General features: G+C 41.7%; 1 protein-coding gene across 1 annotated transcript in view; it reads right to left on the bottom strand.

Annotated features, from left to right (window-relative positions):
- SCN11A (sodium voltage-gated channel alpha subunit 11) overlaps window positions 1–22,497 on the bottom strand; it is a 118,674-nt gene that overhangs the window by 19,445 nt on the left and 76,732 nt on the right. Inside the window, exons 18-24 of the mRNA XM_071212271.1 lie at window positions 18,546–18,660; window positions 16,147–16,301; window positions 13,155–13,345; window positions 11,478–11,565; window positions 10,724–10,996; window positions 9,983–10,036; window positions 5,826–5,963 (exon numbers count right to left, since the gene is read on the bottom strand). Of these exons, the coding sequence (XP_071068372.1) occupies window positions 5,826–5,963; window positions 9,983–10,036; window positions 10,724–10,996; window positions 11,478–11,565; window positions 13,155–13,345; window positions 16,147–16,301; window positions 18,546–18,660 (1,014 nt within the window). The remainder of the gene's footprint in view (window positions 1–5,825; window positions 5,964–9,982; window positions 10,037–10,723; window positions 10,997–11,477; window positions 11,566–13,154; window positions 13,346–16,146; window positions 16,302–18,545; window positions 18,661–22,497) is intronic.

The raw sequence follows: 22,497 nt of genomic DNA on the forward strand, positions 1-22,497 counted from the left end.
CCAAATCTTACAGAACTCAGCAAATGCAGTATGGAGAGGGAAATATATAGTTCTAAATGCTTACATTAAAAAAGAAATATTTCAAAACAGAGAACTAACTTCACAACTGGAGGATCTAGAAAAAATGAGCAGAAAGTTGGAAAAAAAGATTATAGCAGAGATAAATTAAATAGAAACTTAAAAAAAACAACAACAGTAGAATCAACAAAACCAAAAGTTGATTCTTTGCAAATACCAATAAAATCAACTAACTTTTAGCTAGACTGACAAAGAGAAAATGAAGGAGCATGATGCAAATAAATAAAATCAGAAATGAAATGGGGGACATTACTACTGAACCCACAGAAATTTAAAAAAAGGATTATAAGGGGATACTATGAATAACTGGATGCCAACACATTAGATAACTTAGATGAAATGAACAAGTTCCTAGAAACACACTAACTACCTACAGTGAATCAAAAAGAAGTAGCGTATGCATGATTGTTTTGTAAACACACAACTTCTCAAATAAAAAATAAAATAAATAGATAGAAGATATAGAAGATCTCAACAGACCAATAACTACTAAAGATATCGAATCAGTAATCAAAAACTTTCCACAAAGAAAAACCCAGGAAAAGATGGATTCACAGGTGAATTTTAGCAAAAATACCAAGAAGAATTAACACCAATCCTACTCAAACTCTTTCCAAAAAAATTGAAGAAGAGGGAATTCTTCCCAGCTCATTCTATAAGGCCAATATCCCCCCCATACCAAAGATAGATAAAGATTCCACCAGAAGGAAAATTATAGACCAATATCCCTTATGATTATAGATGCAAAATCCTCAACAAAATGCCAAAAAACTGAATGCAACAGTACATGAAAATAATTATACATCATGATCAAATGGGATCTATCCAGGTAAGCAGGGGTGGTTCAACCTAAGAAAATCAATTAATGTAATACACCACATTTAAAAACATGAAGGTACAGAACCACATGATTGTCTCAATTGATGAAGAAAAGGCATTTGATAAAATCCAGTACACTTTCCTGATAAAATCACTTAGAAAACTCAGAATAGAAGGAAACTTACTTAACATGATAAGGGGCAGGTGACAGTTTGAATTTGTTGAATCCCCCCAAAAGATTTTGTTTTTTAACTAATCCATTCCTGTGGGTGTGAGACCCTTTGACTGCATTATATTTGGTTAAGGGATCTTGAGTAGATCACTTGAGTAGATCACTTTTGATTGAACTATGTCAGTGAGGCATGGCTCAGGTTGGGTCTCCACCCATGACACACAGAAAAAGGAAGCCACCATTTTTTACCATGACATGTGAGAGAGGACTCGAGGATCACTAGCAGCAGAAGCTGAAGCTTGAAGGCCCAAAGAAGCTGGGTCCAAGGAGCAGTTCAAGGCTGAAGAGATGAGCTATATGCCTGATAGCCCCCAGTTGAGCTCTGAGAGATAGTGAGCCTTGAGGGGAAGGCAGAGACCAGCTGCCACCTTGCAATGCCATATGGCAGGATGCCAGGATCACAAGGAGTTGACTTGGTGAGAAACCATCTCTGAGGGTGCCTTGATCTGGACATTTCATGGCCCTGGAACTAAAAGATTTTCCCCTAATAAAATTCTCATTGCAAAAGCCAACCCAGTTCTAGTACTTTGGCCAACTAAGGCAGGACATATATGAAAAACCGACCACTAACAACATACTCAGTGGTAAAAGACTGAATGATTTCCCTCTAAAATCAGAAACAAGACAAGGATGCCCACTATCACCACTGTTATTCAACATTGTACTGGATGCTCTAGCCAGAGCAATTAGGCAAGAAAATGAAATAAAAGACATCCAAATTGGAAAGGAAGAGGTAACACTTTCCCTATTTGCAGATGACATGATCCTATAAACATAAAATCCCTGAAAAATCTACAACAAACCTACTACAACTAATAAATTCATCAAAGTGGTGGAGTGCAAGATCAACATGCAAGACTCAGTAGTGTTTCTATACACTAGCAGCAAACAATCTGAAGAGGAAAGCTAGAAAAATATTTCCATTTCCAATTAACAACTTAAAAAGTCAAATATCTGGGAATAACAAAGGATGGAAAGGACTTGTACACAGGAAACCACAAAACATTGTCAAAAGAAATTTTTGAAAGACCTAAATAAATGGAAGGACATTCTATGTTCATGGATCAGAAGACTAAATATTGTTGATGTCAATTCATCCAAAGTGATCTACAGATTCAATACAACCCCAAATTCTAACAGCCTCCTTGCAGATATGGAAAAGCCAAAAATGAAATTTATATGGAACAGTAAGCGACCCTGAATAGCCAAAGCCATCTTGAAAAAGAAGAACAAAGTTGGAGGACTCATGCTTCCCAATTGTAGCAGTTTGATATGGTAATGAATTTAAAAAATAGATATTGGATTATGTTTGCAATCTGGTCTCTACCTGGGCATGATTAAGGTATGATTATGACTTTGATTGGGCCATGCCATTTGGGCATTCAGTCCCCACCTACCACCAAGGGGTGGGGACTCACAGATAAAAGGCATGGCAAAGGACTGAGTTGGAGGGTTTTTGATGTTGGAGTTTGATGCTGAAGCCTTAAGCTGGAGTCCTGGGAAGTAAGCTCATAGAGGAAATAGAAGCAAGCCCCAGGAGGAAAAGAACCCTGAGCCCAGGAAGAAGCAAGCCCTAGGAAGAGAAAAACCCTGAACCCAGAGAGAAACAAGACCCTGAAAGAGAGGAACCCAGGAAGCCTGAACCCTCACAGACATCAGCAGCCATCTTACTCCAACATGTGGAAACAGACTTTGCTGAGGGAAGTAACTTATGATTATGGCCTGGTATCTGTAAGCTCCTACCCCAAATAAATACCCTTTATAAAAAACAACCAATTTCTGGTATTTTGCATCAGCACCCCTTTGGCTGACTAATACATCTATCTTTAATTTATCACAAATCCACAAAAATCAAAACAGCATGGTATTGGCATAGGAGAGACATATAGTCCAACGGAACAGAATTAATAGTTCAGAAATAAACCCTCACATCTATGGCCAATTGATTTTTAAATTCTTTTATTATTTTCTATATAAAAGAACTTGTGGGTTGCCAATTGATTTTTGACAAGGCTGCCAAGTCCACTCAATTAGGAGAGAATAGTTTCTTCAACAAACAGTGCTGGGAAGGCTGTCTGTGGCAGTTTGGTATTGTTTATGAATTCCGAAAATATATATTGGACTGTGTTTGTAAACTGGCCTGTTCATCTGGTTGTATGAGATTGTATTAGACTCAGAGGTTTTACTTTTACCTTAATAAATCAAGATTAGGGCTTTTATCTTTACACATCATTGGGGCAACTTGGTTTGAGTTCCTGCCTACAGCTAGCCTACAGCTGTGGGCTGTGTAAACAGATATTCAGTCAAAGAGAGGGGAGTAAATACATGGAGAAGGAGAACACAGAAGGGGATACCAAGGAAGAGAGGATATTCCATAGACATGCCCCGGGAATAGAGATGAGCCTGATAGTTTACAGTTGACCTTGTGGAGAGACAGAGCAGCTGAGCCTGGAAAGAAATGAGCCCCGGGGAGAGTGATGAGCCTTATGCCAGCCTACAGCTGAGATCAGAGGAAGTTGGGACCATGGAGCCTTAAAAGGAAGGAGGAAGACCCAACACTTGCAGAATTCACCCACCATCTTGCTCAACACGTGGCAACAGACTGTAGGTGAGAAAGTACATCTGATGGTACCTCAAGTTGGACTCTTTAGGGCCTGGTAACTGTAAGCTTCTGTCCCAAATAAATACCCTTTATAAAAGCCAACAGAGTTCTGGTACTTTGCATCAGTACCCCTTTTAGCTGACTAATATATTGTCCATATTCAAAGGAGGACCCCTATATCAATACCACATACAAAAATCGACTCAAGCCATTTTTAGGTCCAAAGACCTAAACATAAGAACCAGAATTTTAAAACTCATGGAAGAAATCATTAAACAGCATCTTTAGGACACTGTGTTAGGCAATAGTTTCTTAGACTTTCTATCCAAAGCACAAGCAACAAAAGAAAAATCAGATAAATGGGACCTCATGAAAATCAAAAATTTCTGTGCATCAAGGGACTTTATCATGAAAGTAAAAAAGACAACCTACACAGTAGGAGAAAATATCTGATAAGTTTTAATATCCAGAATATAGAAAGCTATCTTTCAATTCAACAACAAAAAGATAAACCCACTTTAAAAAATGGGCAAAATTCTTGAATGGATATTTCTCCAAAGAAAATATACAAAAGATCAAGAAAGCACATGAAAAGATGCTCAATATCATTAGCCATTAGAGAAATGCAAATCAAAACCACAATCAGTTACCATTTCATACCCACTAGAACGGCTACTATTTAAAAAACCTAAATTTACAAGTATTGGAGAGGTGTGGAAAAATAGGAACACTTGTTCCTTGTTTGTTGGGAATGTAAAATGGGGCATCCACTGTGGAAAAGTTTTGTAGTTCTTCAGAAAGTTAAGTATAGAATTACAATATTACCAGGCAACACTTTTATGTACCCAAAAGTATTGAAAGCAGGGACTCAAACAGATACTTGTACACCAATGTTCATAGCAGCATTATTCACAATTGTAAAAGATGGAAACAACCCGAGTGTCTATCAACTGATGAGTGGATAATCAAAATGTGGTATATACCTGCAATAGAACATTATTCAGCCATAAATAAGAATGGAGTTCTGATACATGCAACAGCATGGATGAAACTTGAAGATATCATGTTGACTGACGTAAGCCAGACACAAGGACAAATGTTGTAAGATCTTACTGATAAGGAAAATTAGAATAAGCGAATTCTTAGAGTCAGAAACTAGGACATAGGTTATTAGGGGCCAGAGGTAGGGAATGAGGAGTTAATGCCTAAATTGTACAGAGTGTCTAATTAGGGCGATGGACAAGTTTCAGTAATGGATGGTAGTGATGGTAGCACACATTGTGAACATAACTAACTACTTCATATTTTTAGAAAAAGATGATTTCATGACATGGGCTCCTAACTGATGGGGGAGAAAGCTACAAAATTAAAAATATAGTGTAACATATAAAAGGAATACATATTTGTGTAGAAATTGACTAGAAAGGATTATACTGAGATGATCAGCATTGTCTAAATGGTCTGGTGGCTGCCTTATGGGTAATTTAAGTTTTCTTATTTTCTTCCTTTATTTTCCAAATTTGTTACAAAGGTCTATGGATTTCAGAAAAATAAACATCAGAGCTGCTGTGTGCAAGGAATGCTATGCCACGCAGGGGTGTCCCCCGCATAGGGATGCCCAATGTGCAAAGAGTGCGCCCTGCAAGGAGAGCCGCCCCATGAGAAAAGTGCAGCCTGCCCAGGACTGGTGCCACACACACAGAGAGCTGATGCAGCAAGATGATGCAACAAAAAAGAGACACAGATACCCGGTGCCGCCTGACAAGAATGCAGGTGAACACAGAAGAACACACAGAAGACCACACAGCAAATGGACACAGAGAGCAGACAATTGGGGGGGGGGGGGAGAAAAATAAATAAACAAATTTTTTTTTTAAAAAAAGGTAAGATGGAGAAAGTGAGTAAAAATAATTTAATAAAACCTAGATATTTCAGGCCCCTTCCAAACTCATCTTCAATAATATTCTCCAGGCTGAGATCATAGAATATGATAAAGGCTCATTTGCACAATAATCTAGACCAAAATGATGTTCCGTTCTAGCCCTCCAGGGAACAGAGATGAAATTATCAAATCAGGACAATGAGCATACTTATCTTTTTCTGCTGTTGGTTGAAGTTGTCAATAATAACACCAATAAAGAGATTCAGAGTGAAGAATGACCCAAAGACGATAAAAACTATGAAGTAAATGTACATGTGGGGGCTCGCCTCAAAGATGGGCTGTTCTTCTTTCTGTCAGAGTGTTTTTAAGTGAAGAAAAAGAAACAATTAGTGGATAAAAACATAAGCCATCTTAACTGCCTTATCAAGAGCGCTAAAGTGTTGCTGAGTCCCCCATCAGAGGACACCTGGCTCAGCTGGGGTGGTACCATGGCGGGGTGCAGGCAGGAGGGTTGGGCTTTTTCTTCTAAGCAACGGAGAGCAGTTGAAGGGTTGTAAGAGGGGCATGTCACAGGCACACTTATCCTTTATGAGTGTCTCTGGGTCTCTAAGATGTCTGTACAAGTGAGTAACTGGAGGTCATCAGGCTGGAGATGAGGCCCCCAGGACAGCAGCAAGTTCATCCTGGGCTGAGATGACTCAACTGCCAACCATCGTTGAACTACCGCATCCTCCACACGAAGCTTATGGTTATATTTAATCTGAAGTTTTGTGTTCTTCACGCTTGAATTCCTAGTACCCAGTACACCTTCTGACATGCAGATTCTCAATGCATATGGAATGAATGAATAAATCTTTACAAAGTTCAACCACGCTCCCCCAGCTTAAGACATGGCCAAAAGCATCTGAGATCCCTTTTGTCCGATTCTTCACAATGTCATCTGTTTCATGCACCTTGGGGAAGGTGATGGAAGGATTTCCCTTTATTTTCCTCAATTACATTGAAAGATACAGCATGTTGACTGTTTAGTCATCTCCTCAATGTGGTTTATTTTTTATCTTTTTTTTTAATCTGGTTGCATCATGGTCTTTTTTTTTTTTTTTTTTTTTTTGATACATCACTTTGCTGCATGGAGCCTGTGCCTCAGTGTGCGGGTCTCAGGTGCCTTTTTATATTTTTGTTTTTTACCAGAAGTTCCCAGGGATCCAACCGGGTCCTCCATATGGTAAACGGGAGCTCAGTTTCTTGAACCACAGCTGCTTCCCTGAATGTGTTTTTGATAGTTCAATACCTTGCATAGAGACTAGCGAAATGTAGGTAAGCATTTGAAAATATTCTTTTTGTCTTTTGCCTAGAAGAGTTTCTGATCTTAGTCCCAGTTAGCTTGAGGCATCCATTTGTTTGAATTGTCTTTATTACAGAAACAATGGAAAGAAGAAATTAATATTTAGCATGTAGATTATGCAGTGGGCTGATAGTCTTGCAAGCTAACTTACTACCATGAGATACAGGAATACTGAAAATCCTCCATGTCTCTCTTCAGCATTTCAAGGACTTGGAGAATGTAGTGGGATGAATTGTGTCTCCTCCAAAAGATACATTCAAGTCCTAACCTCCAGTTCCTATTTGAAAATAGGGTCTTTGCAGATGTCATCAAATTAAGATGAGGTCATAAGTTGGGTCATAAATCCCATGATTGATGTGTTTATATGGGAAAGGAAGGGGAAATTTAGATAGAGAGATCCAGAGAAGACACAGAGAAGCAGGCCATGTGGAGAAGAGGTGAGACTGGGGTGCTGGGCCCCAAACCAAAGAAGGCCGAGGCTCTCCGGGAGCCACCAAAGCTGGAAGGGACAGGGCCGATCCCTGGGGCACGGGTTCGTAATTTTTTTGTTCCATGGACCCCTTTGCTGGTTAGATGAAATGAATACTGTGGTAGTTTATTTATTGCATACATTTACAAATGAAGGAAACGCAAGATTACAGTTAGAGTTCAGAGAAAATAAAGATAAGTTGATTTTTTTCAATTGAAGCTCACGGACCCCCTGAAATATTTCTGCTGAAAACCTTGATTTTGAACTTCTAGCCTCCAGAACATGAGACTATAAGTTTCTTTTCATTAAACCACCAAGTTTGAGCACTTTGTTACAGCAGCCCTAGTAGAAGATTTTGACATCTGGGAGGCTCAATAGGAAGAAGGACAGATGCTGCCTCATTTGTCCCTGGAAATTGTGGGAAAAGAAACAGGGACAGAGGAGCCTAGTGACCTGATTTTCCCTCTTGGGGTCTGGAGAGGGAGTCTGGAGAAAACTGAGTAAATTGAGGGGAACATGGAGGGCAAAGAGTGTATGCTTCCTCCACTTCTGTTTTTCTGGGAGGAAACTGCTGTGCTGGGAAGTCCTGGCTGACTTAGGAGACTGGAGTAGCCAAGTTAGACAGAGAGAGGTCTTGGGACCCTCCTTTCTCCGTTCCCCTGTGGCTGGGACATGGAGTTATCAGCACGGGCTTTCCATCTATCCATGTAGCAAGGGATGGGAGTGGACTTCTGAGACAGGAGACCACGTGGAGGTTGTGGCAGTGTCAGTATTTGAGGCCTGGAAGAGTTGGGGGGGGGTGGAGAATGGCCCCTGATTTCACCAGGTGCAGCTTCAGGATTTGAGACCAGCAGACTGCTCTGGACTGCACAGAAAAGGGGAGCACAGAAGAAGCCAGCATACACCAGCTGGTATATCCAGCACCAGTGTCAAGGCAAGGACTCCTCCACAAACTTCCCCCCATTTTTCACTCACACTGGGAATATGTGTAAGACACACATTTCTCCCATGTATCTGGATAAGATGGCCTCCTTATACCCTATAGCAGTTCTAAGCAGTTTAGGAATTGCAAAAATAGATATTGGATTGTGTTTGTAAACTAGTCTGTTCCTCTGCGGCATATTAGATTGTATTAGATTCAGTGGTTTCCCTTCAACTTGATTAAATTAAGATTGGGGTTTTAATTTGGCCACGTAAGTAGGATGTTGACTCCCTGTCCCCTTGGTGGGTGAGGACTCACAGAGAAAACAACATGGCAGAGGAGAGAGTCTGAGTATTGATTCTAGAACCCTGGGAAGAAAACACACAGAGAAGAGCTCAGAAGAAGAGAGACAGCTCATTAGATTGCAGAGGCCCTAGGAAGAGAGAGGAGCTTGACAGCCTACAGCTGCAGCTGAGACTGGGAAGAAATGAGCCCTGGGAGAGAGAAGACTTATCTTAGCCTACACCTGAGAATGGAAGGAGCTGGGACCATGGAGCCTTAGCAGGGAGAGGAAGCCTGAGCCCCCACAGACGTCGCCTGCTATCTTGCTCAACATCTTGCCCACCAATGACTTTAGTTAAGAAAGTACCTTGAGTTGGACTCTTTAGGGCCTTGTGACTATAAGCTTCTACCCCAAATAAATACCCTTTATAAAACCCAACAGATTTCTGGTACTTTACATCAGCACCCCTTTGGCTGACTAATACACCCTCCACATTTAAGTCAAGGCAGATGGATACCTAAGGCAAACTAGGGTGAAGAGCATGTACTAAAGAATGCAAAAGAATTAAGTACATTAACAATTTTAAAATATTTCCTTTGTAAAAATTACCTCTACTACCTAGACCACCTTCACTGCCACTACCAGCTCACAATATTGAATGCTTACTATGTGCCAGGTGTCAACTCTACAGACTTTCAAACAGAACAAGGCACACACAATGCTGACTCCATTCTTTACTCAACTATTTGCTCATTTGATGGCTTTGGGGAACTCCCTTTCTAGCCCTCAATTTTCCCGACTGGGAAATGGAAATGCACAGGATTTCTGAGCACACTTCCAACTCTGGGAATGCACAATCATGTTTCCATCTAACTAGAATCCATCAACTGACAATCACCAGAAGCCCCTCTAGATGCTGGGAAGTCTGGAGCCATGCCAAGGTCTCTTACACTTAGTTCAGTCTTGAGGTGTTCCCACAGTCAAGGGCAAGGACCCTTTGAAATTTGGCTCTGCCTGTCAATATATTTGAAGAAAGGCAAGAGAGGAAATCAGGACTTCCTATGATTCTGTTGCTTCTGACTTCATCTCCTACATGAATGGGTTCTCCTTGGTCACCATGAAGACAGAGGATTGACCTCTGGAGCATGCCGGCATGTCAGGTATTCACAGAGGGAGGCAAAAGAGCTTTTGTATGGGGCAGTGATATTTCATAGTGTTTTGTCCTGAAGAAACAAGGCAGAGAACCCCTGGCCACTGGAACTATGATACAGGAAGTTCTGGACTATCCATGTAGACATGATAGCCCTGATTGACCCTAGCACTCTACAGCATTATGGAACAAAGACTCACCCCTCTAGAATCGACAGCTGCATACATAATATCCATCCAGCCTTTAAATGTTGCCTGCAATAAAAGTAGAGAAACATAAATCCAATTGGTGACATCCCATCAGTAGACATGCCACACAGAAGCAAGCAAGGCCCAGTGGGTAGATGTCTATAAGATGAAGTCCCACCCTTCCAGACAGTGTCCAAATAAAAGAACAGTAGAAAGGAACTCAAGGATGGGTGTTGTGGAATTTTTTTCTTCTTCATTTACACAAGATAAAAAGTTTAAAAACAAATTTCTGCCTTACAAAATTCTAGAGAAGCTGTGGACCCACTGGCTCATTCCTCTGATTAAAGCTTGCCTCCTCTTCCCTGGAAGCACATCTCTTTATGCTGTGTGTCCATGTTCAAAATCTGCCTACTGTGGAAGGACCTGGGGCTGACTTATAAGAGAGAACTTCTCTTCACAGCATGACCTAGCATCTCAGACTCCAGCCCTCTCTGGCTCCAGCTCTGAGGAACAAGGTGCTGTACCTACTGTATAGGACCAGGTGAATAAGACCTTTTAAGGGGAAGCACTTGAGTGCAGAGGTTCAGATGGAGAAGCTCAGAAGGGGACAATTCCAGAGGGCATTGCTCTCACATGAGGAATTAGGATTTGATTTTGTCTCAGTAGAGTTGCTGTATTTTATGAGTGGAAAGATGATTTATAATTCCTTTAAACTTTGTCTCCTTAGAGTGAAAACCTACTGACAATACTTACCACTTGCAGCAGAGCAAGATAAGCCATTCCCACATTGTCGAAGTTGACTTCCAGGATGTCCCAGTAGAAATTTTCACTTTCACATTGGCTTCGGTTTGCAATGATGGTGTAATTTAAAACTGAGATTTTTCCTTCTGTTTTATTAACACATCTTCCAAACTTTCCAGAAAATAAGTTTATTCCCACGATACAAAATATGAGCCAGAAAATAAGACAGACAAGCAAAACATTCACAATGGCAGGTATGGCACCCATGAGAGCATTGACCACCACCTGGAGTGAAAGAAACAGAAGGAGAACATGGCAGGCAGGAAGGGGTCCCCAGGCTCTTGGGATCCCCAGGCTGGGCTACTGCATGGGGTTGGCACCCTTTGAGCAAAGTCTTTGCTCTCCATACCACTGTACCTCATGACGAGCCCTGCCCTCAGCTCCATGAGTAGTATGCTCTTATAGTGCCCTTTCCGTACTCCTGAGAATGACTTGAGAAGTAAGTGCCTTTTGAGGCTGGTATTGGAGACCTAGAGACATCTGCCCTAGGATTCCAGGGGGAAGCCAAAGCCCATTGTGGCTATAATAGAAGCTCTTGTAGGGCACAGACTATAGCCTAGACTCCTCTCCATCTCTCAAATTCTAAGCCCTGCATTGGATGGAAATGAGCCCGGGAAAAACTTGGCAATCTAAGGAAACCCTGGCCCAGGAAGACATGCCTTTCCCCTGCTGCCAAAGCTTCCTCCCATCCACCTGAAGAATGTACCTTCATTCCTTCAAACTTGGAGAGTGCGCGCAGAGGCCTCAGCCCTCGCAGAGTTCGGAAGGATTTCAAGTAGCTTAGGTTGATGAGACTGTTCACAGAGACCTGTGGGGGAGGAAAGCCACAGGTAGGACCTGATGCTCCTGCCCAAGGAAGCCGTGGGGAGTTGAGTCCTCATTCCAAGGAAGCAGAGCACCCAGACACTTTAACCAGTCAGAACTTGCTGGGAGAGGGGCAGGCGGATGGAGAGTCCATTGTTACCTTTTTCTGTTAAAGCTACCATAGCAGTTTGGCATTGTTTATAAATTCCAAAAATAGACATTGGATTATATTCTATTCCACTGGGTGTGTTCCCTTTTGACTGTATTAAGTTCAAGAGGTTTCACTTTTACTTGACTAAAAAATTAAAATTAGAGCTTTGATTCAGCCACATCAGTAGGACATTGAGTCTCTGCCCCCTTGGTAGGCAAGGACTCACAGAGAAAACAATATGGCAGAGGTCCTGGGAAGAGAGATAAGCCTGATAGTCTAAAGCTGTCCTTGTGGAGAGACCACAGCAGCTGAGTCTGGAATGAATTGAACCCTGGGGACAGAGTCAAAGCCTTATGCCAGCCTGTAGCTGAGATAGGAAGGATCTGGGACCACGGAGTCTTAGGAGGAAGAGGAAGGCTGAATCCTCACAGAGGTAGCTATCTTGCTCCAACACATGGCAACAGACTTTGGGGAGGGAAGTAACTTACACTTTATGGCCTTGTGACTGTAAGTTTCTACCCCAAATAAATATCCTTTATAAAAGCCAACAGATTTCTGGAATTTTGCATCAGCACCTCTTTAACTGACTAATACAGCTATAATTCATAAAGGTGAGAGCAATTGCATTTAAATTATTTGTTTAATGAAAGACAGAAAAAGACCAAGAAACTCTTGTGAATTAAAGGAAACCAAAGAGTCATGAAAACTAAATGCAATATGGGATCCTGGAGGATTCTGGATTGCTGGTGGTGGGGGAGGACAGAGAGTGGGGTTAGCAATTTGGCAGAGTGTCTGGCACAGGAAAGACACTTGGTGAATGTAGTCCATGATTACTATTATTAGCCTTTGTGTTCTACAAACTGAGGTGCAAATCCCAAATTTACCATGTATGAGCTCTATGACCTAAAACAAGTTGCTGATCTTCTGAGCTTCAGGATTCCTCATCTGTAATGTGATAGGTATTGTATAACACTGTTTATATCCCAAATCTTGTGTGGATTAAATGAATGTGTGTGGACAATCCTATTACACCGCTTGACAATCAAGATGCAGATCAGTTTAGCCTATTGACCTCTGACCTACTTTGAGAAGTCTTGAAAAGAAATGGAAAGTTGGATGAAGAGGGGGAAATTGAAGGTACTTAATTACCCTAGGTATGTGCCAGATAACAACAGTGCAGATGGAATGATGTGGATAAACATCATCCATGGAAGGCAGGGACGGTGAGCATACGAAGTGCAACTTAAGAGAGATGGGACTCAGTAAAGGTTCGACTGCTGTTGGATGAAAGACAAGTACTGAGCATGTGAAGGGGGAGTAATAACAAGAAAATGTTTTGAAGAGGTACCCAGATGAGGCACACAGGGAAAGCCGCTCCCACGTGATCTCCTCCTCCACTTCCCCTTCCCTGCAGCCTGCAGCCAACACAACGATGGTAAACTTACAATCACGATGACGAAATCAAGCCAGCACCAGACGCTGGTGAAATACTTCCCGAATCCAAAGGCCACCCATTTCAGAGACATTTCCAGGATAAAAATAAATGTGAAAATATTGTCAGTACAGTTAAGTAATGTTTGGATGTTGGGTTTTTCCTTAAGATAAGCATCTTCAAATACCTGAAATGATAAAAGATAGTCTTAGGTCAGATGGAATATTTGCATAGAACTCCTTGTTGGCTTTACTTTTAATATTTCTTTCTTATGTGAATAAACTAGAATACCTTTTGGCAATAAGATTTTTCTCAAAAAGTGGTAAGTCTGAACTTTTCTGATGGAATCAAGTCCTTGATTGAGTGAAAATGGAAGAAGGAAAGCCCTATTTCTAAACTTCTTCTACTATAGTTTCCCAGGTTCTCAAGTTCCTAAAGGATCACCCTGCCCCCAGTCTCACCACACTATCTGCTGGACTCCCAATCCTTTCAACTCTTACCAACTGTATCATTTTCCCAGAACTACCCAGCGGCGTACATCATCTCTTTCATCTTCCTACTTACTTCAGTGGCTCTATTCAGTGGCTTTCTATTGACTATAATATCAACTCCAACTCCTTAGCCCATCATCATCTACCACAAACGGCCTGATCCATTCACCCCAGTGATCCCTACAAAATATTATCAATTTGTATGTGCATCTTAACGTACAACTTTGGGGAAGAACTGGTCTTGTGTTCCCAGGGTAAATTATTTTTAATATTAAACATTTATTAAATGTGATCATGGAAACAAGACATCCTGGCTTTACAGGAGACCCTTTTCCATGCTATACCAAACAGTTCTCTCACCCAAAGTGTTTGTGTGACTCTGCAAGACAGATATAAGCTGTTCTCTGGGATTTTACAGAGTTACTGGGAATGAAAGAAGGGAAGGCTTGGCACTAAACTTGCCTGAGACATCTGTGCAAGCACTGAAGATGAGAAGGCAATCAGCCCCGCTGTCGGGGACCAAGGACCCATGGCCCTGAGAAAAAGAATGCGAAAGAGTACAGCAGCCTCATTTCCAATTCCCCAGTGAACGTGTGACTGAGGAAGTCCTCCACCTCCTCCTCTGCTCTGCCAGCTCCTCATCAGCCGTAGATCTCAGCCTCACTGGTATTTTCTATAGGAAACTGTCCTTGTTCCACCAAAATTGGGTTAGGTGCCCATCTTACACCCTCCATGGCACCCACTGCTTCTCTTAAAGTATTGTTTACAACCCTGGCCTATAATTGCATGGACTTACTCTGCCTTCCCTACCAGACTCTAAGCTCCTGGTCAGGGACTTGTCTGTCTGCCTTTTGAGAAGAGAGAAATCAGAATGCATTGGAGGCTGATCTCCTTCTTCATTATGGAGGCTTAGCAATAAGCTGCCTCAGTGGGTCTTGGTTCCTCAGTGGAAAACAGCAACTGACTTTGGAGGCACCCAGGTTCTAACTAGGTGAGCCTTGAACCATCTATGGACCTGGTTACAATGCAGGTTCTGATTCAGCAGGTCTGGGTGGGACCAAAGAGTCTGCAGCTCTAACGAGCGTCCAGATGCTGCTGGTCCACGGACCACACACAGTGGCCAGGAACTAGTTATTTGTTTCTTGTTGCTATTTCTCTGCAAATGTGTATAGTGAACAGGGCTGACTCCCTCTCCTGGAACCCTCTGCATTGCGTGTGCATTCCCTCTGCCTCTGTGACAGCAGGTGAGAACTAAGGATTGTGTGCCTTCTGCTGCCTCTCTAATTAGGCATTTTCACTCCATGGTGCCATAGAGAATACGTCTATGGCCCTTTGACAACACCACTGTTTTTCCACGACTAGCACAGGGCACAACTACCATTTGTGGAATAAATGAGAGAAACCCTACTACTTTGATAAGAGTAGACAGCCCCTGAAAAGGTAATCACTGGGAGAGTACAGGTAAGCTTAGCCCAAGGGCTAGCAATAAAAACTAATCAGGGGAGTTCCCTGGAAATGTATAAGAGAGATTTGCTTTATGTTTGAGAAATAATTTATGTTCTGGTAAACAGACAAATAGGGATTGATATTGTTGACCATGGGCCCAGGTGAGCCCCAGTACAGGCTCATCTTCTTTACCTTGAGAATTCACAGATAGGCAGCACCAGCTAGGAAGGCAGGGGATGTGGGAGCAAGATGTCCCCTTGTCCCTTTCATTTACTAGCTATTTGTTGTGAAATGATCTTTCACTCTAAATGAGTGAGGGAGAATCTGTAACTCCATTTACCTGACATAACAAATAGTAAGAAAGTTTAATTCTATATTACTGTCCTTTTAAAAGGAGACAGAAGATAGATGGGGAGGGAGGGAGAGAGAAAATATAGGTTAAAAGAGGGAAGACACAGTCCCTCAAGGGAAGGGGAATTCCAGGGAGGACCATGAGGTGAGGAGGGAGAGCAGAAAGGAGTCTGAGAGTATATGGCTGTGGAATCTGACAAATTCAGAGTTATTCTGGAACTTCACCAGGACCCCCAGCCATACTTCATCTGGAAAGCTCAAGGGACCCTGAGCAAAGAAAACACCAAGGTGGCTTATTATATCCCTGTAGTCCTCTCCCCCTAATATTTTACAATTATATGGTTGGGAGGAAAAAGGGAAAGGGGACCACTGTCTAGAAGAGGAAACATAAAATGTATAGGCATCCTCCAAGAGTGATGGGTTGATGGGCAGGTCTGGACTCAAGAGCCAGACTCCAGGAGTCTGTTTAAAGCACTGGTTTGGGTGACTCTTCCCCAAAAGTACAATATCTTTGGCTTGGAATTTCCCAGTGGGGGCATGGTTCCTGAAGTCTTACAAATCCCTGTGCCTTAAGGGCAGTCAGCAGCAAAGATCCACTTCTGCCTGGTCTCCCCACATTCCAGCCCATGAAGGGCCAGGCTGGAATGCAGCTCCCCAGCTGCCTTGATCCCCAATGTCCCACAAGACTGTGCTCATTTACCAGTGTCCCGCTGCTCAGCAGAATCACAAAAATAATAAAGCTCTCAAACCAGCTGTGCTTCACTATTTGGTAGCATGTTTTCCGCAGATTCCACCAAATGACCCAGGGAGATTTGCTCTTGTTCACTCTGCAGCATGGAAAGCAACAGCGCAGACCTGGGAGGAAGTGGCAGGAGCTGTTACTGTCTGTGGTCAGTTGCATTAGAGCTCTAAGTCCTCACCCTCCCTGTATGCGTGCCCTTTGGCACACGACTTTGCAGTTTCTCCCACTATGGAGGTAGAATCTTTTTCCCACCCTTAAATCTGGGCTTAGCCATGAGACTTACTTTTTTTTTTTTTTTTGTCTTTATTTTATTAATATTACATTAAAAAAATATGAGGTCCCCATATACCCCCCACCCTCACTCCTCCCCCCATAACAATAATCTCCTCCATCATCATGAGACATTCATTGCATTTGGTGAATACATCTCTGAGCACCACTGCACCTCATGGTCAATGGTCCACACCATAGCCCACACTCTCACACGTTCCACCCAGTGGGCCATGGGAGGACATACAATGTCTGGTAACTGTCCCTGCAACACCACCCAGGACAACTCCAAGTCCCAAGAATGCCCCCACATCTCATCTCTTCCTCCCATCCCCTTCATGCTGGGGAGGACTTGTACTTTTCCACTTGTTCTGTTGCAGCATCTCCATGAGGAGAGCACACCCAGGCTAGCCCACTTGATCCAGCAGGATGTGGACCAGAGCCAAGTTGCCCCAGTAGAGCCCAGGCTAGATCAGCCAACCCCCAGTCAATGTCACTCACACAAAAGAAGCCAGCCAAGATCAGCAAAGAAACTCAGCTTAGATTAGCCAAATCATACAGACTTGTGAGAAATGTTTGTTTTGTATGCTACTGAGGTTTTGTGACAGTTTATTATGCTGCAATATTTTGGTAGTAGTAAACAGAAAGTGTCCAGAGGACTGCAGGAAATGAGGTAAGAATAGGCACAGGCTTCTTGAATTGCCCAAATCAAAGATGGAAGAATTTGATCAATTGTCAAGATATTTATGCATAGTTAGTCAAGATATTTATGCAGCACAAATCACATCCCCCTTTCAACCTTGTTCTCCTCCCTTTACCCACATTCTACTGCTCCTTTCCTCATGGGGATCACAACATCCCATTCCTTCTCTCACCATTTCCCTAACCCACTGGGAGGTACTCTCACTCTGTCTCTCTCCTCCCTCCATGTTTCAGAGCATCTATAAGCTAATCTTCCTAAAACACTGCTTTTCTGTCTGTTATTCCTCTCTTCCCTTCTCCTAGAAATTGCACCTAGCTTTGCCATCTCCACTGCTGACATTTTATGCATACTTCAATAAGTGAGGTGAGTCAACGTCTACTGGAAATCCCTACTTTGGCCTCTTCCTACGGTGGGCAGCTTTGGGGCCATCAAACAACCAGGAGAATGAGTTTGAAAGCCATTATTCATGTTCTTTCTGGGTCTGGTCTAGTACAAAGTTATGGAGAAACCTTTAATTTTTTAGTTAATTCATATAGGTCTTTTGTTTATTTATCAACATTTGTTGAGACCATAATCTGGACCAGTTCCTATTTTCACACAAGAAATATAATGAACAAGTCACTCCCTTTGTTTTTAAAGACTCCACGGGGGAGACAGATGCAAATAAATTCCTTTCAATGAATACAGGAAATAATGAAGACATTTAGGAAGGCACCATTACATTCACTCAGGGAATCAGGAAAGGCTGCATTTATTCATTGTTTATTATTCACCAGTGATTTATATTCATTTATAAAACACCCATAACAACCCTTTGCAGTAGGCACTATTATTACCCCAATTTTATAAATAAGGCACAGAGAAATTAAGTAAATTGAAAAAGTCACATAGTTACTAAGTAGAGAGGCCAGAATTTGAGCACAGGCAGGTGGTTCCAGAGCCAAGGCTCTTGATGACAGTGCCAGCCTGCCTCTAGAGGTGAATCGAGAGGGATGAGCTGATGGCCTGGAGGGGCTCCTCTCTACCCTGGACTTGTCTAAGGTCTTCTCCTGCTCTATGATCTCAAGCATGTCCTGACAAAGGATGTATTGGGACTACACAAAATGGCAGGGATCTCTGGCCCAGTGGGCTTTCTATAAAAGTTTTCTAAAGTTCTACTTCAGTCATTGGGCTTTGTAAGTTGAACCTCCCCAAGCAAGAATTTTCTGAAATCCACCCTCCATAACTCATAGATAATGGACCTATGGCTCTATGGGTTCCTTCCTTCCCTTTTCTCCCCAGTAGAGCTAGAATGAAGTCGTCTACCAAACCACAGAGCTTCCCTGAAGAACAGACATCCCACCCAAAAGGTCTGTGAACTGGATGCAAGAACATTGCCACTCACCTCTGGGCAAACATCTCTCCGGTTCCTTTTTGGGAACCTTTTCAGTTACCTGGACAAAGGGATTCCTCAGGTCAATGGTACTACATTCCGACAGCACGCTGGTCGTGTCAGACATCTGCACATCAGAACAAAGGACATGTTCCAAGTCGTTCTCGTATCATGGCAGTGCCTAGTTTCTCATTGTCTGACTGTTGTAAATGAGACTAGCTAGGCAAAGGCTTCTAGGGACGAGGGCGCCAGGAAAGAGTCCCTCCTGTCGGGTCTTTTTCTAAACACTCTGACAAGCCCTGGCTGAGGAAAGTCAAGGCTTATGAAAAAACAGCACCTCCACCTTTTCATTCTTATAAACCATTCTCCTAATAGGCTGCTTAACCTCAATTTGGGAAGGCATTTTGAGAAGAAAGTTATTTACTGGGGCAATGATTTTCAGTTATCCCAGCCCATGTCATAATTTGCCTAGACAAGCAGTTCTCAACTAAGGATGATTTTGCTCACTAGGAGACATTTTGGCAATGTCTGGAAACATTTTTATCATCAAAACTGAGGGTGTGCCACTGGCATGCAGTGGGTAGAGGCTGGGGATGCTGCTAAACTTCCTACAATGCACAAGACAGTCTCTTACAAAAAAGAATCACCTGCCCCAAATGTTATTGTGCCAAGGTTGAGAAACTCTGGTGTACCCTATGCTTAAGACCCAAATATGGCAGTTTTCTCAGCATTAGTCCTGTTATTTTTCCATAATGGCTATCCTGGAGAAGGTGTTTTGGATGAGCTACATGTTCCTTCTGAAAATACCATGGGAAGATTACCTTTCGGGGATTGGGTAACACCAGACAAGCATCATCTGCAGGGAATGCATCTATTTCCACATTTTGAACTCCAGGACTGGTGGACTTCTTAGACTCCTGATGAAATTGACAGGCCTGGCAGAGAAGCCCAAAGTAGAACGAATATTCCTCTTAGGCATCTCATTGTGATAAAACAAGTCTAAATTCTATTTGCTTTTCTGTTTGTCACAAAAATAGTCTGGGATATTATCATCCTTTTTTCTGTTTTATTTTTTAAAACTGCTCCAAGATAAACTCAACATGAAATTATTCTGGGAAAAACTACTATAGGAAAAAAAATACTGAAATTTACTGCAAAGTAAAGTACTCTCTTGGAGAAGAGTGTAGAAATGACAATTATTAAGAAGGGTAAATTAAAGGGTAAAAACAAGACAATAGTATGATATGACAAAAGAAACCCAAAGGACAAAATAGACAAAGTAACACCTTTACAGTAATATCATTGAATGTTAATGGCTTTGAACAGCCTAATGAAAAGACATAGACTGATAGAATGGATAAAAAATAGGATTCATCTATATACTGTCTACAAGAGACTCACCTCAGATGTAAGGATACAACCAGATTAAAAGTGAAAGGTTGGAAAAAGATATTCCATGTAAATAGTAACAACAACAACAAAAAAGACCTGGAGTAGCATTACAAATATTGGATAAAATAGATTTTAAATACAAAACTGTTATAAGGATAAAAAAGGGTCATTATATATTAATAAGTGAGACAATCCACCAAGAAGAAATAACTATACTGAATATTTGTGCACCTAACCTGCATGCCTCAAGATATATGAGGCACATACTGGCAAAACTGAAGGGAGAAATAGATGTCTCTACAATAATAGTTGGAGGGAAGCGGACTTGGCCCAGTGGTTAGGGTGTCCATCTACCACATGGGAGGTCCACAGTTCAAACCCTGGGCCTCCTTGACCCGTGTGGAGCTGGCCCATGTGCAGTGCTGATGCACGCAAGGAGTGCCCTGCCACGCAGGCGTGTCCCTCGCATAGGGGAGCCCCACGCGCAAGGAGTGCACCACATAAGGAGAGCCGCCCAGCGTGAAAGAAAGTTCAGCCTGCCCAAGAATGGTGCTGCACACACAGAGAGCTGACACAACAAGATGACGCAACAAAAAGAAACACAGATTCCCGTGCCACTGACAATAACAGAAGTGGACAAAGAAGAAGATGCAGCAAATAGACACAGAGAACAGACAACCGGGGCGGGGAGGGGAGAGAGAGAAATAAATAAAAATAAATAAATCTTAAAAAAATAATAATAATAATAGTTGGAGACTTCAATAAACCATTTTCAGCATTGGAAAGAACATCTGGACAGAAGATAAAGAAACAGAGAGCTTGAATAACATGATAATTAAACTAGACCTAACAGACATCTATAGAGCATTGTGTCCTAAAACAGCACAAAATACATTCTTTTTAAGTGTTTATGGATCCTTCTTCAAGATAGACCATATGTTGGGTCAAAAGACAAGAGTCAATAAATTTAAAAAGATTGAACTTAGGAAGTGGAATTGGCTCAGTGGTTAGGGCGTCCGTCTACCACATGGGAGGTCCACAGTTCAAACCCCGGGCTTCCTTGACCCATGTGGAGCTGGCCCACGCACAGTGCTGATGCGTGCAAGGAGTGCCCTGCCACGCATGGGTGTCCCTGCATAGGGGAGCCCCACGCGCAAGAAGTGTGCCCCATAAGGAGAGCTGCCCAGCGCGAAAGAAAGTTCAGCCTGCCCAGGAATGGTGCCACACTCACGGAGAGCTGACACAACAAGATGATGCAACAAAAAGAAACACAGATTCCTGTGCGGCTGACAACAACAGAAGCGGACAAAGAAGAACACGCAGCATAAAGACACAGAGAACAAAAAAACTGGGGGAGGTGGGAGGGGAGAGAAATTTAAAAAATAAAATAAAAAATAAAAAGATTGAACTTATAGAAAAACTCTCTGCTCATAACAGAATGAAGTTGGAAATAAATAATGGATGGAAAAAGGGAAAATTCATAAATATATGAAGATTAAATAACACAGTCTTAATCAGTGGGTCAAAGAAGAAATTTCAAGAGAATTCAGCAAATATCTTGAGATGAATGAAAATGAGAACACAACATATCAAAATCTTTGGAACACTGCAAAGGCAGTGCTGAGAGGTAAATTTATAGCCCCTGTGCTTACATTAAAAAAGAAGAAAGAATAAATAAAGAAGAAAAAGAAGAGTTAAAATTGAAGATCTAACTGCACACCTGAGGGAACTAGAAAAAAGAACAGCAAACTAATCCCAAACCAAGCCCCAGGAAAGAAATAGTAAAGATCAGAGCAGAAATAAATGAAATTGAGAACAAAAACAAAACAATACAAAAACAAGAAAAAAAGAATCAACAAAACCAGAAGTTGGTTCTTTGAGAAGATCACCAAAACTGACAAACCCTTAGCTAGCCTGACAAAGAATAAAAGAGAAAAGATACAATAAATAAAATCAGAAATGAGAGGGGGGACATTACCATTGACCCTGTAGGAATAAAAGAGATCATAAGAGGATACTATGAACAATGGTATGCCCCAAAATTAGACAATTTAGATTAGATGAACAAATCCCTAGAAACACGCAAACCACCTACACTGACTCTAGAAGAAATAGAAGACTTTAACAAACCAATCGCAAGTGAAGAGATTGAAATAGTCATCAAAAACCTCCCAAAGATGAAAAGCCCAGTACTGGATGGTTTCAAAGGTAAATTCTATCAATCATTCAAAAATAATCTAATACCAATCTTGCTCAAGCTCTTCCAAATATTGAACAGGAAAGAACACTACCAAACTCATTCTCTGAAGCCCACATCACCCTAATAGCAAAACCAGACAAAGATACTAAGAAAAAAGAAAATTACACTCCAATGTCTCTAGTGAATATGCTTGTAAAAATCCTACCAAAATATTTGCAAACCTAATCCAAGAGTACATTAAAAGAATGATACACCACAATCAAGTGAGTTTTATCCCAGGTATGCAAGGGTGGTTCAGCACAAGAAAATCAATTAGTATAATAAACCACGTTGATAAATTGAAGAAGAAAAATTGCATGATCCTTTCAATTT

The sequence above is a fragment of the Dasypus novemcinctus genome, chromosome 26 (genome assembly GCF_030445035.2).
Source record: "Dasypus novemcinctus isolate mDasNov1 chromosome 26, mDasNov1.1.hap2, whole genome shotgun sequence".
In the NCBI taxonomy this organism is placed as follows: Eukaryota; Metazoa; Chordata; class Mammalia; order Cingulata; family Dasypodidae; genus Dasypus; species Dasypus novemcinctus.